Source organism: Miscanthus floridulus, chromosome 15 (genome assembly GCF_019320115.1).
Source record: "Miscanthus floridulus cultivar M001 chromosome 15, ASM1932011v1, whole genome shotgun sequence".
Taxonomy (NCBI): domain Eukaryota; kingdom Viridiplantae; phylum Streptophyta; class Magnoliopsida; order Poales; family Poaceae; genus Miscanthus; species Miscanthus floridulus.
The window spans coordinates 83,949,500-83,964,296 of record NC_089594.1 but is presented as its reverse complement, the minus strand read 5'-3'; the positions used below and the strand labels follow the sequence as shown (position 1 = coordinate 83,964,296).

General features: G+C 44.1%; 1 protein-coding gene across 5 annotated transcripts; it reads right to left on the bottom strand.

The window, feature by feature from the left end:
* Positions 1–4,446: 4,446 nt before the first annotated feature.
* On the bottom strand, positions 4,447–9,529 carry LOC136508356 (disease resistance protein RGA5-like). 5 transcript variants are annotated; one of them, XM_066503011.1, is made up of 5 exons: positions 9,056–9,529; positions 8,809–8,943; positions 7,720–8,631; positions 5,032–7,077; positions 4,447–4,850 (listed from the first exon to the last, which is right to left on the bottom strand). In XM_066503011.1, exons 3-4 carry the CDS (start codon positions 8,550–8,552, stop codon positions 5,037–5,039), a joined length of 2,874 nt encoding a protein of 957 aa, XP_066359108.1. In that variant the 5' UTR covers positions 8,553–8,631; positions 8,809–8,943; positions 9,056–9,529; the 3' UTR covers positions 4,447–4,850; positions 5,032–5,036. The 5 variants fall into 5 exon arrangements, with proteins under 5 accessions (XP_066359108.1, XP_066359109.1, XP_066359110.1 ...); XM_066503012.1 differs by having other exon boundaries at positions 8,809–8,919; XM_066503013.1 differs by having other exon boundaries at positions 8,809–8,908.
* Between the last annotated feature and the right edge of the window lie 5,268 nt (positions 9,530–14,797).

Below are 14,797 nucleotides of genomic sequence, written 5' to 3'. Positions count from 1 at the left end.
TAAAGCAGGCCAATCATTGATTGTTACGAACAACATTGCTCGTAGGTCAAAGTGTTCTTGTTTGTACTCATCCCAGACACGTACACCTGGTTTGTTCCATAAAACTAGAAGTTCTTCAACTAATGGCTTCAGATAGACATCAATATCGTTGCCAGGTTGCCTCGGACCTTGGATGAGGATCGGCATCATAATGAACTTCCGCTTCATACATAACCATGGAGGAAGGTTGTAGATACATAGAGTAACTGGCCAAGTGCTATGACTAGTGCTCTGCTCTCCAAAAGGATTCATACCATCTGTACTTAAGGCGAACCTTAAGTTTCTAGCCTCATTTGCAAACTCTAGAAATTCCTTGTCTATCGCTCTCCACTGGGACCCATCAGCTGGGTGTCTCAGCATATTGTCTACCTTACGGTCTTATTTATACCACCGCAACAACTTTGCATGGTCTTTATTTCTGAACAAATGTTTTAAGCGTGGTATTATAGGAGCATACCACATAACCTTGGCAGGGATTTTCTTTCTAGGACGTTGTTCACCCTCGACGTCACCAGGATCATCGCGCCTGATCTTATACCGCGATGCTTTACATACCAGGCATTCATCCAAATTCTCGTATTCATTGCCATGGTAGAGGATGCAGTCATTAGGACATGCATATATCTTCTGGATTTTTAATCCCAATGGGCAGACAACCTTTTTTGCTTCGTACGTAGTGGTGGGCAATTCATTTGGCTTCGGAAGCATCTTCTTTATGAGGTTCAATAAATTCCCAAATGCCTTGTCGGATATACCATTCTTTGCCTTCCATTGTAGCAATTCCAGTGTTGTACCCAGCTTTTTTTGCCCCTCTTCGGCCGTCGGGTATAGCAACTTCCTATGATCCTCAAGCATGCGCTCGAACTTAACTTTCTCTTTTTCACTTTCCCATTCTTGTTGTGCATCACGAATGGCATCGCCAAGAGCATCACCGAGATCATCTTCTACCGCTACCTCTTCTTCATCTCCTCCCATTGTAGTATCATCAAAGGCACCATACTGAGCAATAATGTCATCAATGTCTAAATCTTCTCCTTCACCTTCTTCCATCATGACCCCGCTTTCTCCATGCTTAGTCCAACATATATAGTTTGACATGAAACCTGACTTAAGCAAATGTGAATGAAGACTCATTGAGCTTGAATATTCCTTTAAATTCTTACATAGGGCACATGGACAGCACATGAAACCATCCCGCTTATTTGCCTCGGTCACACCTAAGAAATAGTGCAAGTCCTCAATAAAGTCTTGGGAGCGGGGATCGGCATTGTACATCCAATGGCGTGACATAATTTGTATTACACGACAAATTATGAAAACCTTGAACATAATTTAGTATTTTATTACACAACATAAATGACACACACACGGTTGATTAATTAACTAAGTCTGGCTACAACGTAAGCAATCCCAACTATCAATAAACAAACTAAAACTACAATGCACTTCAGTAACATAATTATTTCGTGATCGTACGCAACTAAAACAGACAAATCATTCTTCTGATGAATATCAATAAGCTTCTCCTGCTGGCTCACTGCCTCATCAGCAGCAGCCGCTACCTCAAGCGCACCCAAATTCTGCACGTATGTAGCATAATCTTCCTCCCAGTACCAACCATCGCATCCATTGCCCTCCCACTGTAATTAAAGCCAAAAAATATTTAGTCAAAAATATTCAAGAAAAGCAGGTCAATTAGCCATAAAGATAAAATGCGTAAGAAACTCACATCGCGATCCGGGCACTTGTAGAAAACACGGCCCTTGTTGGGTCCCTGTCTCTTGACTCGGTACTCCATCACAATCTTCTGCTTACACTTGCCGCAGATAATGAGAGGGAGTTCTGGCCTCAGTCGTTTCGCAACCGAACAAAAGGCCGATGATCCGGTACCAGTTGTCATCTACTTTCTATACTTATTTTTGCAAACTAGTGTAAATTTCATATTTTCTAAAATGATATATTTAAACAAAACTAGTACGGATTTCACATGTTTCAATAAATAACCACCCGTACTAGTTGACCTTGCTTACGTGATCATCTCGACCAGCATTTCTCCACCGGACGGCACCGTACTTGGCCAAGGAAGAGCTCCGATTCTACGAGAAAGGAAACACGGTCTTCCACGACCGTTGCAGCTCTCCCTCGTAGCATCAAAGTTCCTCCTTGACGTCCGTTACCGCTCGGCAGAGAACATGTTGGCCGAGCTGAACACGGTCCGCAAGTTCAACTAGTACGGATTTTCTATAATTTTCTAACTATTTACTAAGTTTTTCATTTCATGGAAAATTTAATTCTAAAAAAAGGCATGATTTCTAAGTAGTTCATTTCATGGAAAAAATAATTCTAAGTGACCTGCTCGATATCGGCGAGCTCGCGGACGTTTAGGTTGCCGAGGATAGTAACATTTGTAGATGACATTTGTAGGTCTAAAGTTATCAAATATCCATCAAATTATAGCTCAAAAACATGTTTCAATAAATAACCATCCATACTAGTTGACCTTGCTTACGTGATCAACTTGGCGAGCATTTCTCCACCGGACGGCACCGTACTAGGCCAAGGAAGAGCTCCGATTCTACGAGAAAGGGAACACGGTCTTCCACGACCGTTGCCGCTCTCCCTCGTAGAATCAAAGCTCCTCCTTGACGTCCGTTACCGCTCGGCAGAGAACATGCTCGCCGACTTGAACACGGTCTGCAAGTTCAACTAGTACGGATTTTCTACAATTTTCTAAGTTTACATATAAAATCATAATAAAGTCCAACATATAAAGTTACACATGTATCTACATCGCAAAATGAGATAAGCTACTGATAAAACATAAGAGGATTAAGTTTGTTACCTCCAAAATCGAAGAGCAACACCAATGGAGGGGGAGAGAGCAAGAACAACAGCAAGCTGAAAAACAGAGGCAGTGAGTTTGAATGGAATGGCTCGGGCTCGGGGAGGAAGAAATGAGCTGAATTATAGGCCGGGATTATTAGTCCCGGTTAGGGGTCCAAACCGGGACTAAAGATTAATCTTTATTCCCGGGGCATCACCCAAACCGGGACTAAAAGCTTTAGTCCCGGTTGGTAATACCAGCCGGGACTAAAGGCCCCTGCCCCGTGAACGACCGTTGGGCAGGGACCTTTAGTCCCGGTTGGTATTACCAACCGGGACTAAAGGGTCCTTTAGTCCCGGGGGCCAAAAATGCCGAGGCTAATGCCAAATTGTGACATCGTTCTAAAGTCTATTCTCTAGTAGTGAATGTCGTGCTGTCTGGTCGGCCACAATCAGCATTTTCATTTTGTGCCACTCGAATGCAGAGAACTCTTAATCATGCCAACTAATGCTTATGATGGTGATTTACAAGGTAATCGTACAAACGAAGCCACTATATTAATAAAGCTCTGAAGCTAAGAGGAGCGGATTTAATAATTAAGATTATGTAAGTGAGCCATGAAATGTCTTGCATGTGTACGCGTAACCGAGTAGAAACTGACGAACATAACGTTTAGACTCTGCACCTAACAACTCCTGCTAGTTACTCGGTTAATTAGTTTGCTCGACTTGATGCATCCACAGAAAAAATATATATTTGATATATAGAGAATCTCTCAAATTTCAGTAGGACACATATGTATGAGGAGTAGTTACCGACCCTGCTGCTAGCTGCAAGCGAGTGCTTACCGACGACGCCAGGGGCGGGGAAGGCGGCAAGCAGGGACCGAGAGGACGCAGCGGGGCACGGCAAGGAGGAAGAGGAGCCAGAGACGGCGGTGGCGGTGGTCGGCCGGTGAGTGCGCGGCGGCGTCACTCCTCCCTCCTCCTCCTTCGAGAGCGACGACGGCATGACTAGAAAGCCTAGCACGGCCCAAAAAATGGACAGCCCAGGCCAAAATCAGGCAGGGCCAGCAGCCCAACATTACGTGCAGGCCCACCAGATCTTTTTTCCCCTGAAGGGAAGTGGCAGAAGCCAGGCCCACTAGATCCAGCCGGATGACTTCGAGCATTCGATTCCAAATGCGAGAGGGCAGCCAGTTAAAATATATTGACTGAAACAGAGTACACTTGTTTCATTTAGTCTAGTTACTAAACATGTTAAGCCTGATGAAATTTCAGTCTATTAGTATTATTTTTTGAACAAGTTCAGTGAATTGTTGTAGATAGAAAAGAGAAAAACACACAAGCCCAACTGAACTTCGGATCCATGGAAACAAATGGCTCTGTTAGAACCTCAGCAGAAGCCTTGAGCAAGTATATGTGAATAACACTGTGCTAATTCATCCCGGCTCCAAAACAAATCACATGTTCAAAAAGCAGTATGTTGTTTGTTGATGGAAAACCCCACAATACAAGGATTGAGAGAACAGTCATCAACTCAAGCATATATAGTAGGACCAAATTCTGCTGGACAAAAATCCAATAGCAAGTGGATTTAATGAATTTAGAGTATATATAACTTTTGCATAAAGAAATGATCGGCACGTTCAGCATCCGTGTTACTTATTACAACAAATTGAGCCAGTAAGGCAAGAAGCAGCTGGTCCCCAGTCCCCTAATGGTAACTCAACAAGTCCAAAGCCCCAAACCATACTACCACAAGTCCACAAGCGATGCTGCAGATTCATCAGAACCAACAGCAATCAGCATGCATCTACACATATTATCAAGTCTGAAGTAAAAATAGTAGTGATAATTCTCGAGACAACAGCCTGCTCTGCAGCTGGATCCATATCGTAACCATATGCTGGAGACGGTGGTGCCAGCTGATGAACGCAGAGAGACTGCAAAGATGCTTCAACATCCCCATACACATGTCCTGCCCACTAATATTGACGTTAGTTATTAACATGGTAAGAGAGTATACACAAAAAAAAATAACGGGGGTAGCTAGGAAACAATACTAATTAATTAAATATGACGTACCGAAGTAATAATATTAATTAAATATGATATATGTATAACAGCTGGCGCAAACATAAGGTAAAAAGACTCTGTAGTCTGTACCTGGCCTAGGCACTGCTACTATTCCCGTCCTCTTCTTCTCGGGGCTCGTCGTCGTTGCCATCAAATATATATCTCCCGGCCGTCAGTTTGATGTTGGATACAGGGTGACCTGGGTGCAGGCCAGCCACGTCCCTGAGGGCAGACTCTGCAGCCCTTCTATTGGATCCCTTTGCATATAGGCCCCCGATGTTTCCGACGATTTCCTTGAGGCCTGATAGGTACTCGATGCCAGCAGGCACACCACCATACCTGTCCCATCCCTGTGCATTGAAACTTAGCTCGAGCCTTTCAAGCTTCGGCATCGCCCCTGCCTCAAAGGCCAGGTACGATATCCTGAAACATCCAACTGTAAAATGCTTGAGAACAGGGAATCCTCTTCCACGGATGATGATCTTGTCTTTAGGAACTCCATGGATGTGCAAGTGGAGGCGGACAAGGGAGGGCAACTGTGAGAGAATCCCAACGTCATCCCCATACACATCCTGAACATTAAGCTGCAGGTCATAGAGGCTATGGTGCTGGCCAATCCACCCAGGAATCCTCGAGAACCAGCGATCGTACTTTGCATGAAAGCTCTGGAGATGAATGAAAGAAGTTGGGACTAAGCACCATGAATCTAAGCAGGCTCCGAGAGTGCCACGTACGTAATCACTATGAAGAAGTAGACATTTGAGGCTGCAAATGTTTCCAAGGGCGTGCACAAGTTCCCTACATTTTGCAGCAAACTCGTCTCTATTGGTGGATGTGTAGTGAGAATATCTGATTTCAACATTTGTCAGATTTGTCAGTTCTCTCAGACCCTTGATATTGTCTAGTGAGTTTCTCAAATCAAAGCAACGTAGAGTACGCAATGATTTCATGTTACTGACGCCATTGGGAAATATTACATCTTCTGGAACAATCAGATGCGATAAACGGCTCAAATGAACAATATCTGATGGTAGCTGCAGATCTGATTGTCCTTTTATTTCAAATGTTTTCAGTTGCTGCAGACGTCCAATTTTACTAGGTAACACCACATGACGACCACTTGCTATGATCTTTAAGAATCCCAGTTGAAACAAATGACATATTCCATTCAAGTCAAGTAACTCAGATGAATAGGGCCCACTTGAAATTTCAATCGTCAAAACTCGGAGATGCTTGAACTGTAAAATAGGAGGTAGATATAAAGAGGTACCAAATCTTGTTAGCATTCGTGTTTGGGATAGCTGGAAGGATCTTCCTACTGTTTCATCTATTGCACCATCCAAACTGAGTGAGAGTCGACGGATCTTTGCAGGCTGTCTTGTCAAATCTTGTATATCATCTATTACAGTGATAAAATTGTCTTCTCTGGATTTATATAGGATAAGATCAAGCATCATGTCATGAACCCTGCAAGACATCACCTCACCATTGTAGTCTGTATTTACGGGCTGAATCAAACTCCTATTGATAAGCTCATTAAAATAGCTCTTTGCAATATCCTCTGGATCTGTCCCACGACCTTCACATATAAAACCTTCACTTATCCATTGTCTAACCAAATCATTCTTATTGATTGTGTAGTCCTCTGGATAAATGCCTAGATATAGCATACAAGTCTTCAAATAATGAGGAAGGTTTATGTAGCTGAGGTTTAATATTTGTCTCATGCCATCCAAGCTTGGGCTCACTTCAAAGCTGGACCCTAGAGATTTTTGTACGTACTCCCACCAGTCCTTCAGTTTACTTTCTTGATTGGCTAAAAGGCTAGATATTGTGATAACTGCAAGAGGTAAACCGCCACATTTTTTTAAAATTCCTGCTGAGACTTCTTTCAAATTAGGCGGGCAAGCATCCTCTGAACCAAATATCCTTTTGAACAATAACCTTCTTGAGCCTTGTTCATTAAGTGGTTTCATCTTATAAACATATTCATAGCAATTAGTGCAGCAAGCTCTAGCGACAGTCTCGATTCGTGTAGTTGTGATTACTCTGCTTCCATTCATGCTCTCTGGAAGACCACATCTTATAATATCCCATGAAGGAGCATCCCATATGTCATCAATTACAATGAAGTACCTGCCATGTAAATACAACAACATTAGCACAATGTATGTGAAAATATCCTCACTAAATTTTAAAACATCAACAAGAAGAAAACTCAATCAATCAAACTTCAAATGTGGTTATGCTACCAGGGCTAAAACTTCAAAACAACCCCTATGGTGCTGAAGTTGAGCAAAAGGTAGCTCATGGGCCTTGCTGTTTTGTGAAGGTACTTTTTGTCAATACTGAATCTTACTTAGGTACTAATGAGATCTGCAATTCTAGTTTGACGAACATGAGTGCAGAATAGAAATCAAAAGACATTCAAAATCTTCGGATAATAGTTGTAAAACTTTGTTTACTGGGTTTCTCTGGCTTTTGCATATGTTAATAAATGTCTCATAGGTTATGATGAAATAGAAATACATTGAATAATAAATCATTACTCGATGTGTGTGAGTGATAGTTAATTATTATATACTGTAATCTGTAGGATCGATCAATGGATACAGCATGGATGTCATTACCTAGTTAACCAAAAGTGAACAAGGTATAAACCAAGAAGAAAAAACAAACACATAAAAATTTCACTTGCAGGACACGCTAGAAAGCTAAAACTGAATCGCTTCAAAATCATGAAAAGTTACTTAGCATTTGTTTTCATTGCTGGCATACCTCTTATCCAAAAGAAAATTTTGCAGCGTCCTAATCAATTCGGACTCTTCCCACATTTCCATGTTGGTGTTCATAGGAGGTTTAAAGCCAACTTGAGATAGTATAGTCCTTAGTACCTTCCTAATATTTGGTTTTTGGGACACAGAAACAAAAGCTTGACACAGGAACAAGCCCTCTTGCTTGCGATAAATCTCATTTGCAAGGGTAGTTTTTCCAAGACCTCCAAATCCGACAATAGAGAGCACCTTTAGCTGATGTGAAGCAGGCACACTCTCTTCATCCATCAATTTTATCAGTTGGTCCCTGGGCTCCTCAATACCAACAAGGCTGGCTGACTCTGCATGGAGTGCCAAAACACGAGAATCGACGACTGTGTTGTTTGGCTTGGAAACAGTTTCATCGACCTTGTACCTCATGCGTCGCTCGTTCACCTCCATGACACGACTCCTGAGGCCTTCCAGCTCCTTCGCAATCTGATGCCGAATGTTCATGGTTGTCAGCAGGCTCATGCTTCTATCCATGAACCCCTTGAATCCACGCGGCATGCTGCTGTACTTGCGCTCGACGCGATGCAGGAACTCATTGATACTGTCATCTATATCGTAGGAGAGTTCACGTACCTCCTTCACCCAGCACTTGTCTTGCTCGTCAGGCTCTTCCATGTCTGACATCTTCTTCAGGAACGCGTGCATGCTCTCTAGCTCAGCTTTAAGGAACATGATCTGTCCCTTAGCTTCTTTGAGCAGCTTGTACTCAGATGTGATCAAATCACCAAGCTTCGCTATCAGGGAGCCCAAAGCACCATGAGAAGCGCTGACCACGGCAGCCTCCATCGATCCCCTGGCCTTTCCTTTCTTGTGCTCAGCACTCTGAATCTGAAGTTGGCGATGTGAGGTTTTCTCAATTTTACTCCTGAATCAAATATATCGACAGATTCAGATGCTCTGTTTTCATAAATAAAAACTAGTTTATTACTCAACCTGGAAGATTGATCATAGGTTTTTTTTAACAATCTGCACTTTTATTTGGAGAAGAAACATAAACAAAAAACTGCCAGAGAAGAGAGCGAGATTCGCTGAGGTCACTCACCACTACAGCGGAGCCACCACTATTGTCTCTGCTTTCTTAGTTTGACAGTACGTATCCAGCTTCATTTGAAAAGCTTTGTGAGGTGAGGTCAGTCCTCAAACTGCAAGAAAACTGTCCGCGAGCTTTGTCAGGCAGCTGTGAGATGTGGAACCACAATGAGAAGATTGCAATTTTCAGTCAACTCTGAGATCTAGTGTGTTCGAACTTCAACAAAATAAACCAAATGGAAACCAACGTACGTACGTACCAAGTTTTTCTGAGAAGTGGAAAAAAGACGGGTGATGGAGCAACACGCCGTCGCTGATTGTGTGCTGCTCCGAGTCACCGAGTGATTGTGTGCTTCCCCAATGGCAGCCAGATGAAGAGGGAGAGGCAGAGAGAAGTGTCCCTGGACCTGGCCGATGGAGTTTTTCTTTATCACGATTTACGAGTGACAGCTCTAGACTTCTAATTATCAATCTGGACTTGTATCTCCACTTTGGTTCGCTGTGATGGGAAAAAACTGTTGGCTGCGAATAGGCTGGAAGTCCGCGCCAAAGATCTGAGTGAGCAATAATCAGTTCTTTTGGTTTTCGATCCCCATCCCCAATCCATATACTGACAAGTTGCGCCTTGGATCTGTCGGAAATCTGCGAGTGAACGGATAGGTGTACGTGAAGTTCCTAAGCGAGAAAATGACAGAGTAGTAGAATGAAACAGAGGAGCTGAAATGTCAAGGAAACAACTGCGCAATTGTCCCAGTAGCGTAACCAGAGTTCTATATGCGATTACAAATGTTTATCCGGACTATACACACTACTGTACTATCTTTCCGTCAGTGTCAAGCTTTTTATACTTAAACAAAAAGATCCCAAATGGCCTAAATCATTGCACCCACGTCAGATGCGTTGAATTCCATAATTTTCTTTATCTTTTCTCTACGTCTCAATACTTGAGGACTTGTTTAAATCTAAGGTGTAAAATTTTGGGGTGTCACATCGGATATCACGTGAGGGTGTTGCATGAGGTGTTTGGATACTAATAAAAAAATAAATTACAGAATCCGTCGGTAATCCGCGAGGCGAATTTATTAAGCTTAATCAATCTGTCATTAGCACATGTGTTACTATAGCACCACATTGTCAAATCAGGAACTAATTAGGCTTAAAATATTCGTCGACCAAATTAGTCATAAAATGTACAATTAGTTATTTTTAGTCTATATTTAATACTCATGCACGTGTCAAACAATCGATCGATGGATAAGGAGTAAACTTTTAAGGCCTAAGTCACCGGAGAGTCCGTCAGTCCCCTACCCAATCATGCGGCAAGAGACGTCATGGGCCCATGGTGTGGAGAAAGTCGTGGTCTCCCGTCTCTAGGAACCCTGCCCTCCTTTGTAGAAGTCGTGATCTCCTGTATCTAGGAACCCTGCCCTCCTTTATATAGTCAGGAGGTCAGAATCCTAGTCAGTTTACAATGAGAGTTCCTAGTAGGATTACAGAATAATACTACTACTAAGATTATATGGGGAGAATCCTAGTTAGACTACATCTTCTCTCTTCCTTGCGGGGTATCCTGTGGATCCCGCACCGACAAGCCCCCGAGCACTTCATGGTTGAGCTCTAGAAGCCTCGTCTTGTTCTTTTAGGTCTTGCCGAGCAGGAACAAACGTCGTCCGAGTGCTTTCTTGAGCGAAACCGTGTAGCGCTCTGTGAGATCTTCGCGTGGTGTGTACCTTTTTGAAGAAAAAAGTACTCCCCTTTGGGTGTAGCCCCCGAGCCTCTTGCTATTTGGTACAAGGAGCGGGAGGGTCTTGTCTTGAAATCGCTCTGATCCTTCGTTGAAATGTTCCCGAGCATGTACCCGGGTTCTTTATAAAAAAGAACTCGGTTATAGCTCGGTCCGGCTTCTTTTTGTCATGAGTCCTTGAAGTAGTTTTGTCTTGAAGAAGTCTTCTTGGTGCCATGTGCTTTTTCGAAGAAAAAAGTGCACTCACTGAGTGTAGCCCCCGAGCCTCTTGCTATTTGGAACAAAGAGCTGGAGGGTCCTGAATCTTTGTTTGAAAATTGCTGTCTTGAAGAAGCCTTTCGAGTGATGTGCACTTTTTTGAAGAAAAAATGCACTCACTGAGTGTAGCCCCCGAGCCTCTTGCTGTTTGGAACAAAGAGTTGGAGGGTCTTGAGTCTGATTTGTTCGAGGAACTGAAATCTTCCCCTGTTGCAGCCTCTGAGCATTTATCCGGGTTCTTTGATTCAAAAAGAACTCGAATGCATTGTCTTGGCGTATTCTCTGGTAGTCTGTTGTTTGTCAGGTGTAATTGTATGGTGGTGGTTGAGTGTAAATGTTGCCTGTTCACAGGTTGTACAGCGTTGGCATATTCTTCCGAATATGCTCGTCTTCGAGTACTGTTCCTTCTCGTCTGAGTCTTCCATTATTGAGTCCTGTCTTTTCACTGTGTCCTTTGTTAGGCTTGTTTCGTTGGTACTCCTAGTCCATGTGCATCGCTCCTTCGATCTATAAATACCTTCCTGGAGTGCTTGTTTTCATTCATTGAACATTTTGTTGAAGCCTTCGTAGTCATGAATATGGTAGTTTGTGAAGTAGAGCAGCCTCCGGGCGTATTTTGTAGTTCCTATGCGTCTTGTCGTAGCTGGAGGAAGTCTTGTGATAGGGATTAGAGGTAGACTAATCCTGCAGCGGCATTGTACTTGGAAGTACGTGGTGGTAGTTGGAGGAAGTCTTGTGATGTGGGATGTGTTCCTTCATCCAGCAGTTCTGGGTTGATCTTCCTTGCCCGCCCTGTGACTGTCCGATGCAGATCAACACCTGATCCCACATCACGTCGGGCTTGGGTAGACAGATGCCTGCCGACTTCCCCTGGTCTATGTTGTCCCGCCGTGCTGCTGATTTCCGCCTTGGATGCACTGCGTCCGTCATTTGAAGAAAATAGTGTAGCCGAGTGCGGTTTGTTCTACCGAGTAGCAATTTGGGACACGTAGTCGTTCCAGAGCCTAGCTGTGTCCGGGTTCCTCTTTGCTACCTTGCTTATCGTAATACCGAGTTCATTGGGTCTTGTAAGATGTGTAATCCTCAATTTCTTGAAACCATTTGTAATGAAAAGAATCTTGTCTTCTGAGTTGTCATTCTTTATTCTGCTGATGTCCCGGTTGTTCATGATAGTCCCGAGTTCTTTTTTAAGGACCGAGTTGTTATGTTCCTTGTGAGGTAACCTTCCGTTGCTTCATGGTTGATGAGTTCTTTTTGCAGCAATATGGTAACTCTGCCATTTTCCTGGATGGATAAGTCCAAAATCTGCACGTTCAACTGTACCGTTGTGTGGATTTGTGCCTTCCGTCATTTTAGCTGTGTCAGTAAATGGACCATCGCGTTCTCACATCATGCTTTAACGGGCCTGGCGGGTCGTTTTTATCGCTGTAAAATCTATTTAAAGACCTTTCATCTTCTTTTTCTTTACTGCCCTGCTCTTGCCTTGAAACCCTAGTTTTCATAAATCCGCCGCCGCCATTGTCATCGTCACCTTAGCGCCGCCGTCTGAGCCTCATCTTTCCCTATTGCCTTCTTGCTTCCATTAGCATATGGGCAAGAAGAAAGCCACGAGCAAGTCCCAGGCAGCCTTCGTGGACTAGGAGTCATCCCTTTCTTTGATCGAGAACCAAGAGTTCGTGGCCATGAGGGCTGCCTAGAAGGTTTGGCCGGCTCCAACAACAACCGAAGACCAGCTTCGTGAGCTTGTCAGTGATGGCTTGATCTAGAGCAAGGACATTGCTGAATGGAGAGCTCCAGGCGAGCATCGGGTTCCTGCTCTGGGTCCTAGTGAGATCGTTCTTTTTGTCTCTTTCATCTGTGCCGGTCTTTGCCTTCCTACTTCTGCCTTCCTTCATCGGTTTCTCAATTACTTTGGGGTTAGCTTAAACCATCTTGCTCCCAATATGGTCCTCCATCTTTCTATTTTTGTTCATCTTTGCGAAACTTTCCTTGGAATTCCCCCTTCTCTTTCGCTACTTCTTTCGTCTGAAACCCCAACCCCGCCGTGAAGACACCAGTGTTCTTGGTGGCTGCGGGATTCAGTTTCACCAAGGTCTTAAGAACAAGTTCTTTGACTATGACCTGGTTGATTCTGTGAGGGATTGGCGTGCCGACTGGTTTTACGCCGCCAATTTGATTCCTCCTCTTGATGTTCACTCTGGATCTAGTCCCTTGGTTAATGACCGATGGGATAAGAACCCTGTGACGACGGCTGAGGTTTAGGCGATCCAGCCATTTCTTGATAGGATAAGTACTCTAAAACAGCAGGGCTTGATCGGCTTCAGTATTGTCTTGAGCTTTCTTCGTCGTCGTGTTCAGCCTTTGAAGGAGCGAGAGAACTTTGGCTTCGAGTACTCTAGGGCTGAGGAACCTTCTCGCATGGTCCCTACCCTTGAGTTGACCGACGAGGAGGTACTCGAGCGTCTCCAGAAGATGCTGAAAGGAGCAAGCGTTGTCCCGCTTACTGTCTCCGAGTACTCTGCAAACAACCCGCCTCCAACTGTAAGTCGTTTTCTCTTCGTGTGGGTACTTTATGTATTTCTTTTGCTGTATCCATTTTTGCTTAATTTTCCTTGTCTTGTTGTTTTATTCTTTTCATAGGAATTGGGGCGCAACTTTGTTGACCCGATCCCCCTTGATGTCCTCCCTGCCGTGGTGAATATTGGGGAGAACCTTGATGGGGCTTCTGTAACCAGTAAGTTCCAAATCACCACAGTGTTTCCTAGAGTTTCTTCCGGAGTTGTTGATGTATATGAAGAATATGTTCCTTGTCCAGTCCCTCGAGGTCCTCGTAGTGTCTCGAAGAGGGGGTGAGCGGATGGTTCTTCATCTAGCTTACCTGCTTCCAAGAAGTCTCGCCAGCCGAGTACTCATCCAGGCACTCCAGTTATAGGTAGCGTGCTCCTAGGTGCGCATATTAATATGTTTGGTCTTTCTGTTATTTATTTGTGCCTTTGACTGAGTTCTTTTCTCTCTTTTTTAGATGGCGCTGTAGCTGTCTTGCTGGAGACTGAGGAAGATGAGGACGATGATGTGCCCCTCATTACGCGTCGGTGAGTTGTTTACTTGTCTTTCTTTTGTTGAGCACTTCTTCTTGTTCTGACTTCGTCCTTGCTCTTTTTTTGTAGCAAGCGGTCATTGGGCTCGAGTTCTTCTGGGGTTCCAGTATCGACCACGCCACCCCCATCGCGGGGAGGTGGTGATGTTTTTGCTACCGTTGTTCCCCCTGTGAGGTCTTCTTTTTGTTTTACGAAGAAGAAGATAGCTGGGTGAGTGAATTCTGGTTTCGTCTCTTTGCTTTTGTTCTCCTTTTCTCTTGTTCTTATTGGCGAGTTTCTTTATCAACTTTCAGGCCTTCGTCTTCTCTCGACCCTCCATCGACTTCTTGCCAGTCCTCTGGTGTGCCACCGAGTACCGAGCCTCAGGACTCGGAGCGCACGGTCGATGAAGCGGCTGTGGGGGAGACAAGGTTTTCTGGTGATGATGCTGCTGCTGGCTTGGTTGCCCCGGAGGTGACTGTGGCCATGGTGGTGGATTCATCTAGGAAGGTAGCCGGGACTTCCCATGATGTTTCCCTGATCTTGCCTTCTCTGCATCGGCCGTCTTCTCCCTCCACTCCTCTTTCTACTGAAGATGTGGTGCATCAATTTGATGCCACTCATCGGTTGTCAGAGTTGACCGCTTCTTGGGGAGACTTTGCGACCTTTGCAACTTCTTTTGGAGAAAAACTCCAAGTAAGTTTTCTGAAGTTCTTTCTTTGGATGTTCATCTTTCTCCTGTTATTATGCCTTTTTTCTCTCTTTCTTTTTGTTCAGTCCTTCTCTTGGGACCATACCGGCTTCTTTTTCTCATCGGAAATCGAGAAGAAGTTGTCTTCTGAGTTGAGTGCCCTGAAGACAGAGCTTGGTCTCTGCTAGGACGAGATGGAGGCTGAGCGTCAAACGCATCAGAAGGAGGAAAA

Excerpts from the sequence above, each read along its gene's own strand:
- LOC136508356 (XM_066503011.1), bottom strand. The coding sequence starts at position 8,552 with ATGGAGGCTGCCGTGGTCAGCGCTTCTCATGGTGCTTTGGGCTCCCTG. Across the intron at positions 7,078-7,719 it reads AATTTTCTTTTGGATAAGAG|GTACTTCATTGTAATTGATG; the intron begins GTATGCCAGCAA and ends TTTACATGGCAG.